The sequence below is a fragment of the Nymphaea colorata genome, chromosome 1 (genome assembly GCF_008831285.2).
Source record: "Nymphaea colorata isolate Beijing-Zhang1983 chromosome 1, ASM883128v2, whole genome shotgun sequence".
Taxonomy (NCBI): domain Eukaryota; kingdom Viridiplantae; phylum Streptophyta; class Magnoliopsida; order Nymphaeales; family Nymphaeaceae; genus Nymphaea; species Nymphaea colorata.
In genome coordinates this window covers 33,809,071-33,822,101 of record NC_045138.2, presented here as the reverse complement: position 1 = coordinate 33,822,101, position 13,031 = coordinate 33,809,071, and the positions used below count along the sequence as shown (strand labels likewise).

Genomic DNA, 13,031 nt, shown 5'->3' with positions numbered 1-13,031 from the left:
AAGTTTTTAGGAGAAAGCAAATTTATCGTGAGAATACAAAATTTTCTGTCTGCAATAATTAGTAGACAAGTAATAGAGTGAAATATGGTGATGATTTTGCCGCTTGTCAATAAAACAGTGACTGCAAAGAGCGTGCTACCATCGCTAAAATATGTTAAAGTTTGTCATTGTTGCTATTTTGGGAATAACCCAAACTTTTACTCAAAAGTTTTTCGATTTTTGAAATTATGCAAAAAGGAACAAAAAATGAAGCTTGCTGATCTCGAAATCATCAGATTACTGCTGCAATTTTGGCTGGCATACAGTGGAAGAATCCGGCTTGTTGCATTACCTCAGTCCTTGAAAACAGATTGATACGCCTCCTCGTGAAATTCCCATGGACTGGAAGAAATGTATCGCCTAGTGAGTCAGGCCAAGGGTTGATAACACGATGTTTTGAAATTTATCGTTGAGTTCCATATAGAAACTCAACGTCGTTTTGTCTACCACGGCTATAAGGCATAAGCCATGTCTGACCAACCAAGATTCATGGGATCTCTATGTTGTTCATTCTACCAGGTGCAATCAGGATATAGATTTGCACCTAGTTCTGACTCCACTCCGTTGTGTCACTCTAAAAGTTGCACCGTTGAGTTTAAACACTTCCCAAAAATGATATGCACATCAAAATAACATGTTTTTTGCTTCAATTTCTCGGTTTTTAGACAATTCATGACTCACCTTTATGATACTTGATATCGAAAAGCAGAAACAGTAGCAGTGGTTGGCCATTTCCAAGTTTTCAAACTTGTAGCTACTTTTCCTTGAAGAACAACCAAAAGACTTCTAATTGTCGTTCAGAACCCACAAAAGCTGCAAAATTTTTTGTACATACTACTAAAATGAAGACCGATTTGTACTAGATGATGCCAAGAAAAATACTCCCAAACTCAAGCACCAACGCATTTCTAACTAATTCAGCAAGCATACAATCCCTGTTGGCAACAAGGAACCACGGCTAGAAAATTCGAGTTAAAAGAGACCAAACTAGATCAGAGGGCTAAAAAACATACCTAGCACAATATGGCTTGAGAGTTCTGATAGGCAGGCACTACGATATTCGTATTCTTATTCATTTTAATTTTCTCCAAAATCATCGCATGAAAGAGCATCAGAAAATGGATAAAATTTGTAGCACTAACAGAGTCCGAGAAAACCAAGCAGTAAAACGTTCACATTAGGGGGGAAAAGGAAAATAAGTTCGCCTATGAGATTTAAAGAAAATGTCGCATGAGAATTTCAAGACCCTGAAGCTTTGAAGTGTTGAGTACCATGATGAGAAGAAGATATTTCCAAGTGTCAACACTTTTCAGGACTTGGGCTTTTTTCTGGATATTTCATAACATCAAAGATATTTATGACCATTCCAGACCCTCAATCTACCAGGCATCTACGTGCAACAGGAAAAAAAAAAGAGCCAACATATTCTTCAAACATGGAAACGTATATATTCATAACCATTGTTTTTTTAACCAATTAGTTTTTCTCTGTGTCAAAGCCTGCATAACTCATGCTGAAGGTTCCATTAAGAATACACTTGTAGTTTATAAATCAACGTCAAATACACTTCGACATAAATAGAACCCAGTTTTCTCATTGGCACTACTTTTTAACTCAACAGCTCCAAAATTACTCTCCATCACAAATCAACGTAGTGCCAATCAAGATGAAGAACATGCTGCCGATGCTTAGCCAGCAATTTAGAACAGTTGCATTTTAGGTCTAATAACTCGTGTATGAACCTGATGGTGATTCATTAGCAGGAGGTTGTGGAGGTTGCCTAGGTCTTGCATACTCTGCAAAGATAACCCAGCCATCGAGAAACTGCAAAGGAGAAAAGCCAATGAAGCATCACCAATTCATCATTATTGTCTGTACGCTTGTAAATGAAGGTCAGAACGAGATGTAGAAACAGATCACGTACCGGGTCCGCATGCTTACCAAATAGACCCTACAGATAAAATCTTTGTTTTTAGTATCAACCATTTGGAACGTGTTGTTCCAATGGTATGTACATATGTCTCGAAGTTGGAGACTTTAGAAATCTAACGGTTGATTTTCATAGTGGCAGCACAAAAAGGAAGGTGCTTCCAGGAAACATGATCCGCAAGGTGCTTCCTACTAAATCAACCCGACAAGTAAAAGCCATAAAGTCTGGAATCTTAATCTCCCTATCTCACCTTGCCATCCATTCCTTTTATTCCTTCAGCAGCTTCCTCTATGGTAGCATATCTGACAAAACCGAATCCCTTAGAATAACCAGAAACCCTGTCCGTGACGACTCTTGCTGCAAAAAGGTTTCAAATGCAAGTGGTATTAATCTTTTCTAAGTCCAAAAATAATTTTTGAATTGCAACATTAGGATGTTCTACGGTTCTACCATTTGAAAACATTTTAATTATTTTTCTAAAGTTAAGCAGGCTGAGGACTCACCATGCACGACTTGACCAAATTTGGAGAAAGCTTCTCTGAGCTTCTCGGTTGTGGTCCGCTTGCTGAGTCCTACAAATGCAGTAAGAATCAGAAACACAACAGCGTTTACTAAGTGTACTTCAGTAGGAAGATTACTTGATATACCACAATGACTATGCACAAAAAATCACAAGGAGCATAGTTTCCAAAGAACATAAGAAAAACCATTAAGTTGATCCAACGTTAGCTCTGACAGTCATCTAAACAAATATAATAGAAGACATTGATATAGATCTGTATACACAGCCAACCAGTTTATCAATGTCTGCATAAAAAATAAATAACGAAAGGACAGTAACAACAATCAATGATGCGGAACCCAAGAATTCAGCCAGAAAATATGTCCAGCAAACTCCAATTAAACAGCACATTTGAACATCTAAAACCAATGTTTGTGTATGCATGCATGTGTTTGTGAGCAAAAGAGAGAGAGAGATCATGAAGGAGAGCGGAGAAGATGCAGACCAGATACTACAGATTTGGTTCAAATGATCTATTTTTTTATCCAACAAAACAGATGTGCAATCGGGTTTTTCAAGAGATTTAAGGCAAAAAACCAGACTGCGCTAAAACTTCACAACTTAAATAACCTGGTTTTTTGCGTGGGGACGAAATAAGAAAATTTTGCCCTACTAAACAGATCGTGATGAAACTTCAAGGAAGTCAAAGTGCAGTGATATAGTTCACAAGTCATATATGACCTCCGAATCTCCAACACATATCATAATCATCTTAAATACATATATGTTTTTGTGTGTACACTTGAGCATGTGCACAACCTGCACATAGCTCATTCAGGCTCTAATTTCATGTTCTTTTAGCTTAAGCCTATTAACTCAGCCATGTCATTTTGGCATTCCTACTTTTTGTTCTAACTTCAAACAAATCAAAGTGACAATAAAAAAGAGTGAATGGAAGCAATTAAGCATCCATTACATGGTCAGTTAAGTTTGGTGTAAATGCTGCAATCTGTTAAGCGTGCCAAGCATCCAAGTTGCTACTTACTGGCACACTTTGCTGTTCCTAGGTTCTAATGGTCATGCTTGGTTTTTCTCAGCCTCGCTGAAGCTATACCATATCATACTAAGAATATATACTCCACAGACAGGCCTTGTATTTTCATTCACAAACAACTCAGAAACTAGCCTCGTCAAAAATGCAGGGTGAGATGGAATATATGCAGACAAGCTAACTATGATCTTAAAAGTTAAAAACAACTGGGATCAAGCTCTTCTTACAAGGATATATGTAGGAACGAAATACTTGAATAGAACATAAGCTATGAAATTATAAAGCTGCTAAATTATACCATAGCTTGTAAATGCTACAACTAAAATTCATCCGTAGTGTACAAGGTAAGATTTGAATAACCCACCCTATGTTGTTAAAAGTGTTAGGTAAAGCCTAACTGCCTAAGTGACGAGCAAAGCCTGGGTAGCGACCAATGACTATGTAATTGATTACTTTGGCCAACTAGAAGCTGGTTCCAAACACAGGTAGATCGATTAGCAGCCTAGCTGGACAAGTCAATATTTCGAGAAACAAGAGAAGGACAGCCTAGTCATTCACACTTTAGAACAGAAGCCCAGTGAAAATCAAAAATCCTCAGCTGAGCCTCCAAACTTCTTGGCACACCCAGAGAGCCTCAACAACGTTTTTATTCTTTTCCAGTTAGCTAGTACTTTTTAGCATTCAATTTCCCACTGAAGACTCGTAAACATTCTAAGCGAACCGCACCAGAGGGGAACAGATAATTGAAAAGGAAAAAACACGAGCCATCAGAATAAGATATATGGCCAAAACTCCCTTTTACATGCATAAACATAAGATAAATAGCTAGCCACAGTCGAAGACGTGAAAGAATAAACAAAAACGTTGTCAAATCCGAAACTTTACAGACAGAAAGCACGAGCTCATACGAAGCATAATCATGCTACACCAATCTAAAGCCTCCCCAAATATAAAGTTCATCAGCAACCTGTTAAATCAAGTGATACAAAAGCTTTTGTGGACAAAAACAGGGGAAAAATTAACACCAGAGCCCCAATAGCCACCACCAAAGCCATCGATAACCCATCAGCAGAAAATCGAAGAGAATAAACACCGTCATTTTTTGCCACAGGGCTGCGAGAAGAAACAACAGAAATGGAAGCGACGAACGAGAGGGAAAGAACCTGAGACGAAGAGGTTCGTAGAGGGATCAGCAGGGGGCGGAGGAGGAGTGGCCGGAGGTGGCGGAGAGAAGGCGGAGATGGAGAAGAGCCGCCGGAAACCGCTCGTCCTAGCTGCCGCCGCTGCCCTCAGTGCCATCTCTTCGAGGAAACCTCTCGATCTCACAGGCAACACGGCGGTGGGCGACTAGAGGAATTCCGTGGGGTTTTAGGGTGGGGAATTACTTTTTGGGTGTTCCACTTGCTAAAATTTACAGAATGGGACATGACAAATTGACAACGGACTCAGGCTGCGATATGGAAGCAGCGATCTCTAAAGTTCGAATATAAACGGGCCGTCTTTTTCACAAATTCCCGATTCACATTCCAAAAAACCGGAAAACTTTTCCCTCCACACAAACAATAGAATATGGTTCCAGGTATTTTGATCCGCCCAAAACAAACACGAAGTGGCATCATGTTTTCAGTTCCAGCCATTCCAGAATTTCCTTTTGCTTTTTATCAAATTTTCCTGCCCTTTTCATGATTTTGTCTCTCTTACTTCGATATTATTTATTTTTTTTAATATACTATTTTATCATAGAAAATATTACACTTTTTGCTTTTAGACAAGACTTATTGTTTTTAGCCTTATCCAAGTTTGCATCTACTGGTTTGACTAATATTGCGTTTTTATAACACAATCATCTTCTTGGTTGCTTCGTAGGATATCTTCTCAACAATACATTTCCTCGTCTATTTTTGTCCCTTGCCAAAAGTGTCATGAAGCGTTACTTCAGCGGCATCTTTTGATTAGATAACACTTACCACACTTACATGGTGATGATTTTTTTCTTCCCCCATAAACATGTTTGAAGAAAAGGTAGTTATTATGGTTAGTTTTTGTAAGGATGTTAACAAGCATGGCATATGGCATAATGTAACTGGTCGGATAGGTAGACACAACTAAGGTACGCATCGAGTTGGGCTCAGGTCAACTTGAAGAAGTTATTGGCATCAGAAACCTGACCCATTGAGTTATCGGGCTGGAACTAACCGTCTTTTTATACTCATCGGATAACCCTTGATGACTTACCAAGAGTTTTAAGGGAGACATCTGAAGAGTTTTTAAGGAAGGCATCAACGATGTGCCAAAAGTTTCTAAGTGAGCCAGGGAATTGCTAACCTTGCTCTGGTAACCTTTTATCCCTTACAAATCGGATTCTTGAATGATGCCTTGAAAATATAAAAATGAAAAAAAGTTTTCAAAAGTTTATTTCTTGAATCAGTGAATTAAAAATAAAATATATATTTTAAAAACCTCTTAATATTTGTTGGAAAGGGATAACTAATTCAATGGTCGTGGGTGGGTATAAGTTGACCATGAAATCTCCTGAAAACCAACTGGCCAGTTGTGTGCAATAACTGAGAAACGACTGAAAGGGAAATATTTCTGTCACGACCGATCTCTTTCTCTTTTCCTATCCCCCACCCCTCCCACCCTGTGGCGGGCAGAGACTTGCTTGTTTACTGTGTTGGATCGCTCTCGCCTCCGGTTTTGCCGCCTTCCTTCGGGCAAGGCGATCGGGAGTTCCAATTTCGACATTGCTGGCGTTGTATCTCCCCGGCGTGGTAGCCCTTTCCTCTGATTTACTCTACATGGCTATCAGGAGAAACTTTAACTTGCTTGGATCAGTTTGATTTAGAATTGTTTTTCTTTGGTCTATCGTGATCTTTTTTTTTTCCTGTGTAGAGTACTGTGACTACCGCTAGAGATTATGATTGGCATTTTTTTGGGAGGAGTGGGTGAAGAATTGGGATTGGGGGTGTGGTTGCTGGGATTTATTATCAGTCCTCATTAATTGAACTAGGGTTTTATAATGAAGCTATGCCATTTGTTAGTTTTCCTCTTCTTCTGGTAATGTCTAGTAGGTTTTGCATAGCAAATTAAATATACCACAAAAAACCAAAAAGGAAAAGGTGAAATTGTTGGATTTTCCTGTTTTCCGCTTGACTGATTTTCTCGAAACTTGATGTTCTGAAGATAAATTTTTAGAGGCCCAATCGTGCAATTACGTTTTGCTTTTCTCTTATCAACTTTCTTTTATGATTCTTGTAAGCCTGGCTGCCTTTTGTACTTGCTTGGTTTGTTGCTAAGAAGAAACGGATCCCATCTTTCATGACCTGCTATATCAATATATGTAGAGCTTTTTGTTGTAATATGATAATATCTTTCCTCAGGTAGCCCATGGATTTATGCAAGAGATATGTGTACTTTTAGCGTTTGTAATGTTTTGATAAGTGTAAAAATTTATGTGGGACAGTCTAGATTCGTTTCAAATATACAACTTTTGCTAGTTGTTAGACAGTCAAATTCTCAATCTCAAATGCACAAGGTTTGTATGTTAGACTCACATAAGTACTGGTTTCCATGCGAGTTTAGCTTGATTCTCCAGTTGTGGCAATTAAGAATTTAATGTGGAGTTCCATGGAGAACTAGATTCAACCTGTAACCAGAAACTGGAAATAATCTGGCAAATTTTCCTCCTGCTTCACTGAATGTCATGAAGATATTATGAATTTCATTCAACTTTCTAATCCATTGATGTACTGAACCTTCAATCTTAATGTTCCTGTAGTTGTACTCTAGCTCAGAAAATTGGTTTTAAGGTTTCATGAAATATTAGAAAGTCTGGTTAGTTCTAAACACTGAAAATATCTTAGAATGCTGACTGAAGTGGCTTGATTTGTATTTTCTTGGTGCATATTTTGTCTGTTCAATTGTAAATACATTGTCATTGCAGGTCAATGGTCATCCATAGTAAATTTTCCTTCAGTTTTCATCTATGTTAGAGTTGCTGAAATTTGAATTTATTCCATGCCACTTTGGTTTGACTCTAAGTATGACCACTTAAACAATTCATATAAATGATGTGTTGTCATGCATCTTCATGACTGCAAAGTTCTAGATGCTGGTTTCTCACAGAACCTCCTGAGGAATTTCATGGATGGTCCTTTTTCCTTGGTTCATTGGAAGATACATAACTTCTAGCAGTTGCATATGAGGTTTTTTATTTGCAACTGATGTTGGTCTTATTCTGCTCTTGCCCAGTGTCTCCAAGGATGGGAGAACTGGAAATTGAGAAGCATGCCCAATATATATTATCTGTAGAAAAGGTTTGTGGCTTCTTTTTCTTTAATTTCAATTTGAAGATATTTTTGTTGGTCAAATGGCAAACTTTAAGAGTTTTTAGCATGAAATTAGAGAAAGGATGAATTCGAATCTTTGGTCATGGAACATTTAAGGATGAATGGTGCATATTGGGGTTTGACTACATTGGACCTTTTGGGAAAGCTAGGAGATGTTGATCAAGAGGCAATCATATCATGGGTGCTGAAGTGCCAGCACGAGTGTGGTCAGTAAATTCACCCCTCCCTATACTTAGTATAATATGGGCAAGGCTTGATTTTCTTTGTTTTGTGATGAGCTATCATTCATGCTGCTACTTAACATTCATTTTTTGTTGAAGTGAGTGTATGTGCCTTTAAATGCTTCATTTTTTGGATGTTATTAATCTCAGAGAGATGAAAAAAATTTATGCATAAGATATTATATCATTAGTGAACAAGAAATTAGTGCTTACAAAGTTCCACCAAGAGGTCCAAGACAGATAAACAACATATAATATGTTGAAATTATACAATGATTTGCAGACCTAATTAGTTAGGTTCCAGAACATATGACAAGTAATACATGAGGTGCCTGCCTTAATAAATCTGATTCTCTGTTGCTTTTTATCATGCAGGTGGTTTTGCTGGGAATATTGGTCATGATCCACACATTCTCTATACACTTAGTGCCGTCCAAATTCTTGCCCTCTTTGACAGGCTAGATGTTGTTGACATTGAAAAAGTGACAGACTGTATCCTTCCTAATAGATGCTAAATTTTGCTGTTTGAGCAAGCAGTTTGGTATTAGACTTCATGCCAAAGTATGATAAATTAGCACATTGATATGGTTATCTCAAGACTAACTTGTCATTTTGTCTTTATGTTACTATAAATGCTCATCTCTTTGCGGTCGCTACTTGACCATGAGACTGGATTATTAGTTTATTACTTCTGGTTAGGTTGTGAACAATAAAGAGGATGCTAACTGTAATTTGGTAAACATCACCATCCTTTTCAATCAAATCATGCTATTCAATTGTGTCCACAAACTCTTTGGGAAATTTCCATGTTAGTGGAGGACCGGTTAATCTTGTTCCTGTGCAAGATGTATGGATTGTTAGAACCTGGTGCCTTAGTCAGGATTAGGGGGTCAAAATTTTCCTTGCTTAACACCAGATTTGTTGCTTTTAGGGCAGCTTTTCTCATGATTTGTTCTTCCCTTGGCTTTTACTTTCACTCTTGTCAACAAAACCATTAAATTGCACCCTCTGTTTGACTTGACTCTTTGACAGACATTGCTGGGCTGCAGCAAGATGATGGTTCCTTTTCAGGTGATATATGGGGTGAAATTGATACAAGGTGTTCTCATTCTTCTATTTTTTGCAGTTATCGTTTGTTGCTTTTGTTGGTATTTCTTCTAGCACAACTTAGGCTGGTAATCTTTTGACTTTGTAGGTTTTCTTATTGTGCAATATGTTGTCTTTCATTGCTTCACCGCTTAGACAAAATCAATGTGGGAAAGGCTGTAGAATATATAGTAAGCTGCAAAAATTTTGATGGTGGATTTGGTTGCACACCTGGAGCTGAATCGCATGCTGGCCAAGGTTATTGTTAATTTTTAATCACATATTTATCCATTTATTACAGTGCATCTTCTCGGATTGACAGTTGATTCTATATAGCGCACTGATATATCAACCAACTGCTAATAAGCCTTGGCACCGAGCCAGGTACCCGTCCCCACTTGGGTTCGGGCTCGGGCCCAAAACTTGGGCATTGGGCAGACTCGATAAATTATTGGGCCTGCCAAGGTATGCCGATTGAGGCACAATAACTTATATTTAATATTGTTTTATAATTTATATATATAATTATATATATTTTATTATGACAAATTATATATATTATTTTATATTAAAATGATTATTTTTTAATGTTAATCGGGCTGGCCGGGCTGGGCCCGCACTAGGTTCTGGGCAGTCGGGCCGGGCCCGGGCCGTTGTTATGGGCTGTGGCTCAGCCCGATGCCCATCCTTAACTGCTAGTCTAGTGTAGTGTTCACATGTATTTCTGGTACTTTGTTCAATCATCGATTTGGGTCTTCCTTTTGGAAAGTCAATATCTCCTTTCCTTCTAGTTCTTGTTATGAGCTGTTTCCTTTTGATTCCACATTTCTTTAAAGATAATAAGGAGAAAACTCATGATGGTTCATATTATGTATTTCCCGGTATAGTATTCTGAGCAGGTAGTCAGATAGGTCATTCTTGATTTTCTTTGTTTTTCAACAAGGGATTTGTTTTAAGGATGCTGGTCTTGCTGCAGTTTTCTGTTGTGTGGGTGCTCTTGCTATAGTTGGTGCCATGAATCACATCAACAAGGATTTGCTTGGGTGGTGGTTATGTGAGCGACAAGTGCAATCAGGGGGACTTAATGGGAGACCGGAAAAGCTTCCTGATGTACGTTCGTGAACTAGTTATTTCGCTATGAAGGACGTAGTTCTAGAACACTTCTTTTCATTAATGTGATGTTTTTTTATGTCTCAGGTGTGCTACTCGTGGTGGGTTCTTTCTAGCTTGACAATGATGGATAGGGTCCACTGGATAGACAAGGATAAGCTTGCAAGCTTTATATTAGATTGTCAGGTGCTCTCTCTCTCTCTCTCACACACACAAAAGGGCCTGCATTTCTTCAACCCAGTTTTATTGCACGGTTTTAGTTGTCTGTTTGTCTGAAACTTGATTTCTATTGGCTAATGTAAAGTTTCTTTTAGTTCCTTCGTGTCAATCACTGTAACAGACAGCTTTTTCCTTTGCTTGTGTAAAAATTGGTTCCGTGAACCCATTTGTCAAATATGCTCAGAACAAATAAGGGAAAATTTTCCAGTATTGTAAAATTTGTTATCGCTGCAGTGCAGTGACCATATATGTCATGATTAGGATCTGGCTAGAGGTGATGCTGAATCACTCCTAATCAGAGTTCTTGAAGGAGGAAACATGTTAACGATGACCCTTAATATATGCGATGACCCACATGTTAATTCTTTTTCTTGTTAAGCTTGGGTCCCTTCCATGCTGATAATTTACAATTGTGCTGTTTATGACGTAGGACAAAGACAATGGAGGGATTTCAGACAGGCCAGATGATGCTGTCGATGTCTTCCACACCTTCTTTGGAGTAGCAGGCATGCTCTCTCTCTCTCTCTCTCTCTCTCTCTCTCTCATGGGTCCATAGTGGCTTATCTTGCCTTTTAGCTGGTTGTTGAGCCTTGGTGCCTCAGGATTATAAATTTTCAACAATTAAAGATAATGGAAGCAATATAGCCTACATTTGAGGCAACTAACATGTGCCTTTGCAATCTTTTTGATGAATGGGCTGCCCGGGTTTATCTGTTTCGCATGGGTGAACGTGGTATAATTGCATAGGAACACATTTACATGGACACCGTGCATGTATGCACATGTTAGATGAGCGAGTTGGGTTAGCATTTCAATTTTATTCATCATTCTGTACTTACAACCTTATCCAGTAATCTGTGGCGTACCAGTGGTTGTCATTGTGCTTATTTCGGCTGTCCCATGCAGGTCTTTCCTTGCTGGAGTACCCGGGGTTGAAAGCCATTGATCCAGCTTATGCGTTGCCTGTACCCGTCGTCAACAGGATTTTCTTCAGCAAATGAAATCTGATCCGCCCGGGTTTTATGACTTTTAGCCTGCGAGCTTGCACTTTTGAAGGATTGTTTAGTTGAGAATCATCTGACTGAGAAGTACCCAGGCTCTCAAACATTGGAAGGCGTCAAAGAAATAACAATGCACTCTAATTGGCCATCGCCTGTCATATTTTCTCTTGACCGTGCCTTCTCTTTGACTAGGTGAGAAGTATCATATGTTTCACGGAGCATTTTTCTGAATGTCTGTTAGTTTTTGTTATGTGTTTAAATTTATGGAAACAAGAATGCAGGAAAAAGAAAAAGAAAATCTCTCTCTCTCTCTCTCTCTTCTGGCATAGCTAAATGGGGAAGAATCTCATTGCATTGCATCTTTAATTTTTTTGTTCAAGCAAATGACCAGACTGTTGCATCGGCAGCAGTTGTGTCCTGTGCCAATCTTAAAACAACATGGGGCGAATATGTTGCACGGCGACGAAATTTCTCACGGTAACATAGCTGCACCGATTCCCTGAAACGTTAGATTCTTGTTCGCATACAGAAAAATGACTAGGCAATGAATTGGGCGGGTTCTCTTTCCGCCCTCGATTTCCTATGACCAAGCACAACTATGAGCTAGACAGGCTATTCGTGACAAAATTGGCCTCTGTTTGTACAATTTGTTCGTGGCATGTACTAAAAATATAAAAGTGAGTAAAGGATTCATCAAAGTGCTGGCCCTCTTATCTTATTGCCTTCTGTTTTCTGATCTACTTCGGGACATGCTGGCCGTGCCCTCTAAGACGACAACACTAAGATTGCCTGTACAAGGGACATGGCCAACACGTCGAAGCACTCGCACCGTTCCCCTTCTTCAACAAGCTCATGCACCACAATACCATCTCGAACCCATCTTGTTGTAGTATCCTATATGTACTCTAAACCGAAGAGCAAAACCTGCCATCCATTTGCTTTGCCATCTGATTGAAACATTGGTTTTTATCTCCATCCTTCCATTCAGCCGTATCATGGAGGCCATTATTTCTCTGCTGTTCATTGTTACTAGATCTGTTACCTCCCAAATCTTGTTACAATTTAAAACACTGCCAGACAAATATGGGGCACATGGTTGTCACCAAACTTTGAACTTCTCCCAAGCTGACCAGCCGAGACATCTTGCCAAGTATGAGATGAACTCCATCTTCTCTGACAAAATATTTTTTTCTTTTTTTCTAGAAATCATAGCTTCGGAGTAGACCGACCCTTAGCTGATTCACTAAAGATCAAAACGACAGAAACGAATGATTGCTGCATGTACTTTGCGGGAGATGTCTTCCCATGTCTTCTTGACCCAATAGTACTTTGCGGGAGATGAAAGCATGACATCCAGCAAACTGGAGAAGTGGATTACACTGAAATAACTAAGACTTGTCCTACCCAAACAGAGACGCTTAGACAGCCATCCTTCCATTTTTTCAGTTTTCTCAAGTAAAGAGGTGGTGCGGATGGCTTTCAGATTCTTCCAAAAATCTCTGCACTCCATATCCAAAGAGGTT

General features: G+C 38.9%; 2 protein-coding genes across 3 annotated transcripts; one reads left to right on the top strand and one right to left on the bottom strand.

The window, feature by feature from the left end:
* Nucleotides 1–1,462: 1,462 nt before the first annotated feature.
* On the bottom strand, nucleotides 1,463–4,885 carry LOC116249224 (organelle RRM domain-containing protein 2, mitochondrial). Its single transcript, XM_031622438.2, has 4 exons — nucleotides 4,686–4,885; nucleotides 2,473–2,541; nucleotides 2,220–2,326; nucleotides 1,463–1,863 (listed from the first exon to the last, which is right to left on the bottom strand). Exons 1-4 carry the CDS (start codon nucleotides 4,819–4,821, stop codon nucleotides 1,762–1,764), a joined length of 414 nt encoding a protein of 137 aa, XP_031478298.1. The 5' UTR covers nucleotides 4,822–4,885; the 3' UTR covers nucleotides 1,463–1,761.
* A 1,180-nt stretch (nucleotides 4,886–6,065) lies between these two features.
* LOC116267279 (geranylgeranyl transferase type-2 subunit beta 1-like) lies at nucleotides 6,066–11,814 on the top strand. Of its 2 annotated transcripts, none has more exons than XM_031648931.2 (10): nucleotides 6,066–6,293; nucleotides 7,774–7,838; nucleotides 7,916–8,077; nucleotides 8,468–8,584; nucleotides 9,125–9,191; nucleotides 9,288–9,436; nucleotides 10,155–10,288; nucleotides 10,376–10,474; nucleotides 10,938–11,013; nucleotides 11,414–11,814. In XM_031648931.2, exons 3-10 carry the CDS (start codon nucleotides 7,954–7,956, stop codon nucleotides 11,506–11,508), a joined length of 861 nt encoding a protein of 286 aa, XP_031504791.1. In that variant the 5' UTR covers nucleotides 6,066–6,293; nucleotides 7,774–7,838; nucleotides 7,916–7,953; the 3' UTR covers nucleotides 11,509–11,814. The 2 variants fall into 2 exon arrangements, with proteins under 2 accessions (XP_031504791.1, XP_031504781.1); XM_031648921.2 differs by having other exon boundaries at nucleotides 6,067–6,293; nucleotides 7,927–8,077.
* Nucleotides 11,815–13,031: the final 1,217 nt, after the last annotated feature.

Bases quoted from the DNA above. Each gene is read 5' to 3' on its own strand.
- LOC116249224 (XM_031622438.2), bottom strand. From the start codon at position 4,821: ATGGCACTGAGGGCAGCGGCGGCAGCTAGGACGAGCGGTTTCCGGCGG. The intron at 2,327-2,472 runs GTGAGTCCTCAG...ACCTTTTTGCAG, and splicing joins ATTTGGTCAAGTCGTGCATG to CAAGAGTCGTCACGGACAGG. The intron at 1,864-2,219 runs GTGAGATAGGGA...TCTCCTTTGCAG, and splicing joins TAAAAGGAATGGATGGCAAG to TTTCTCGATGGCTGGGTTAT.
- LOC116267279 (XM_031648921.2), top strand. From the start codon at position 7,785: ATGGGAGAACTGGAAATTGAGAAGCATGCCCAATATATATTATCTGTA. The intron at 8,078-8,467 runs GTCAGTAAATTC...TTTATCATGCAG, and splicing joins GAAGTGCCAGCACGAGTGTG to GTGGTTTTGCTGGGAATATT. The intron at 8,585-9,124 runs GTATCCTTCCTA...ACTCTTTGACAG, and splicing joins CATTGAAAAAGTGACAGACT to ACATTGCTGGGCTGCAGCAA.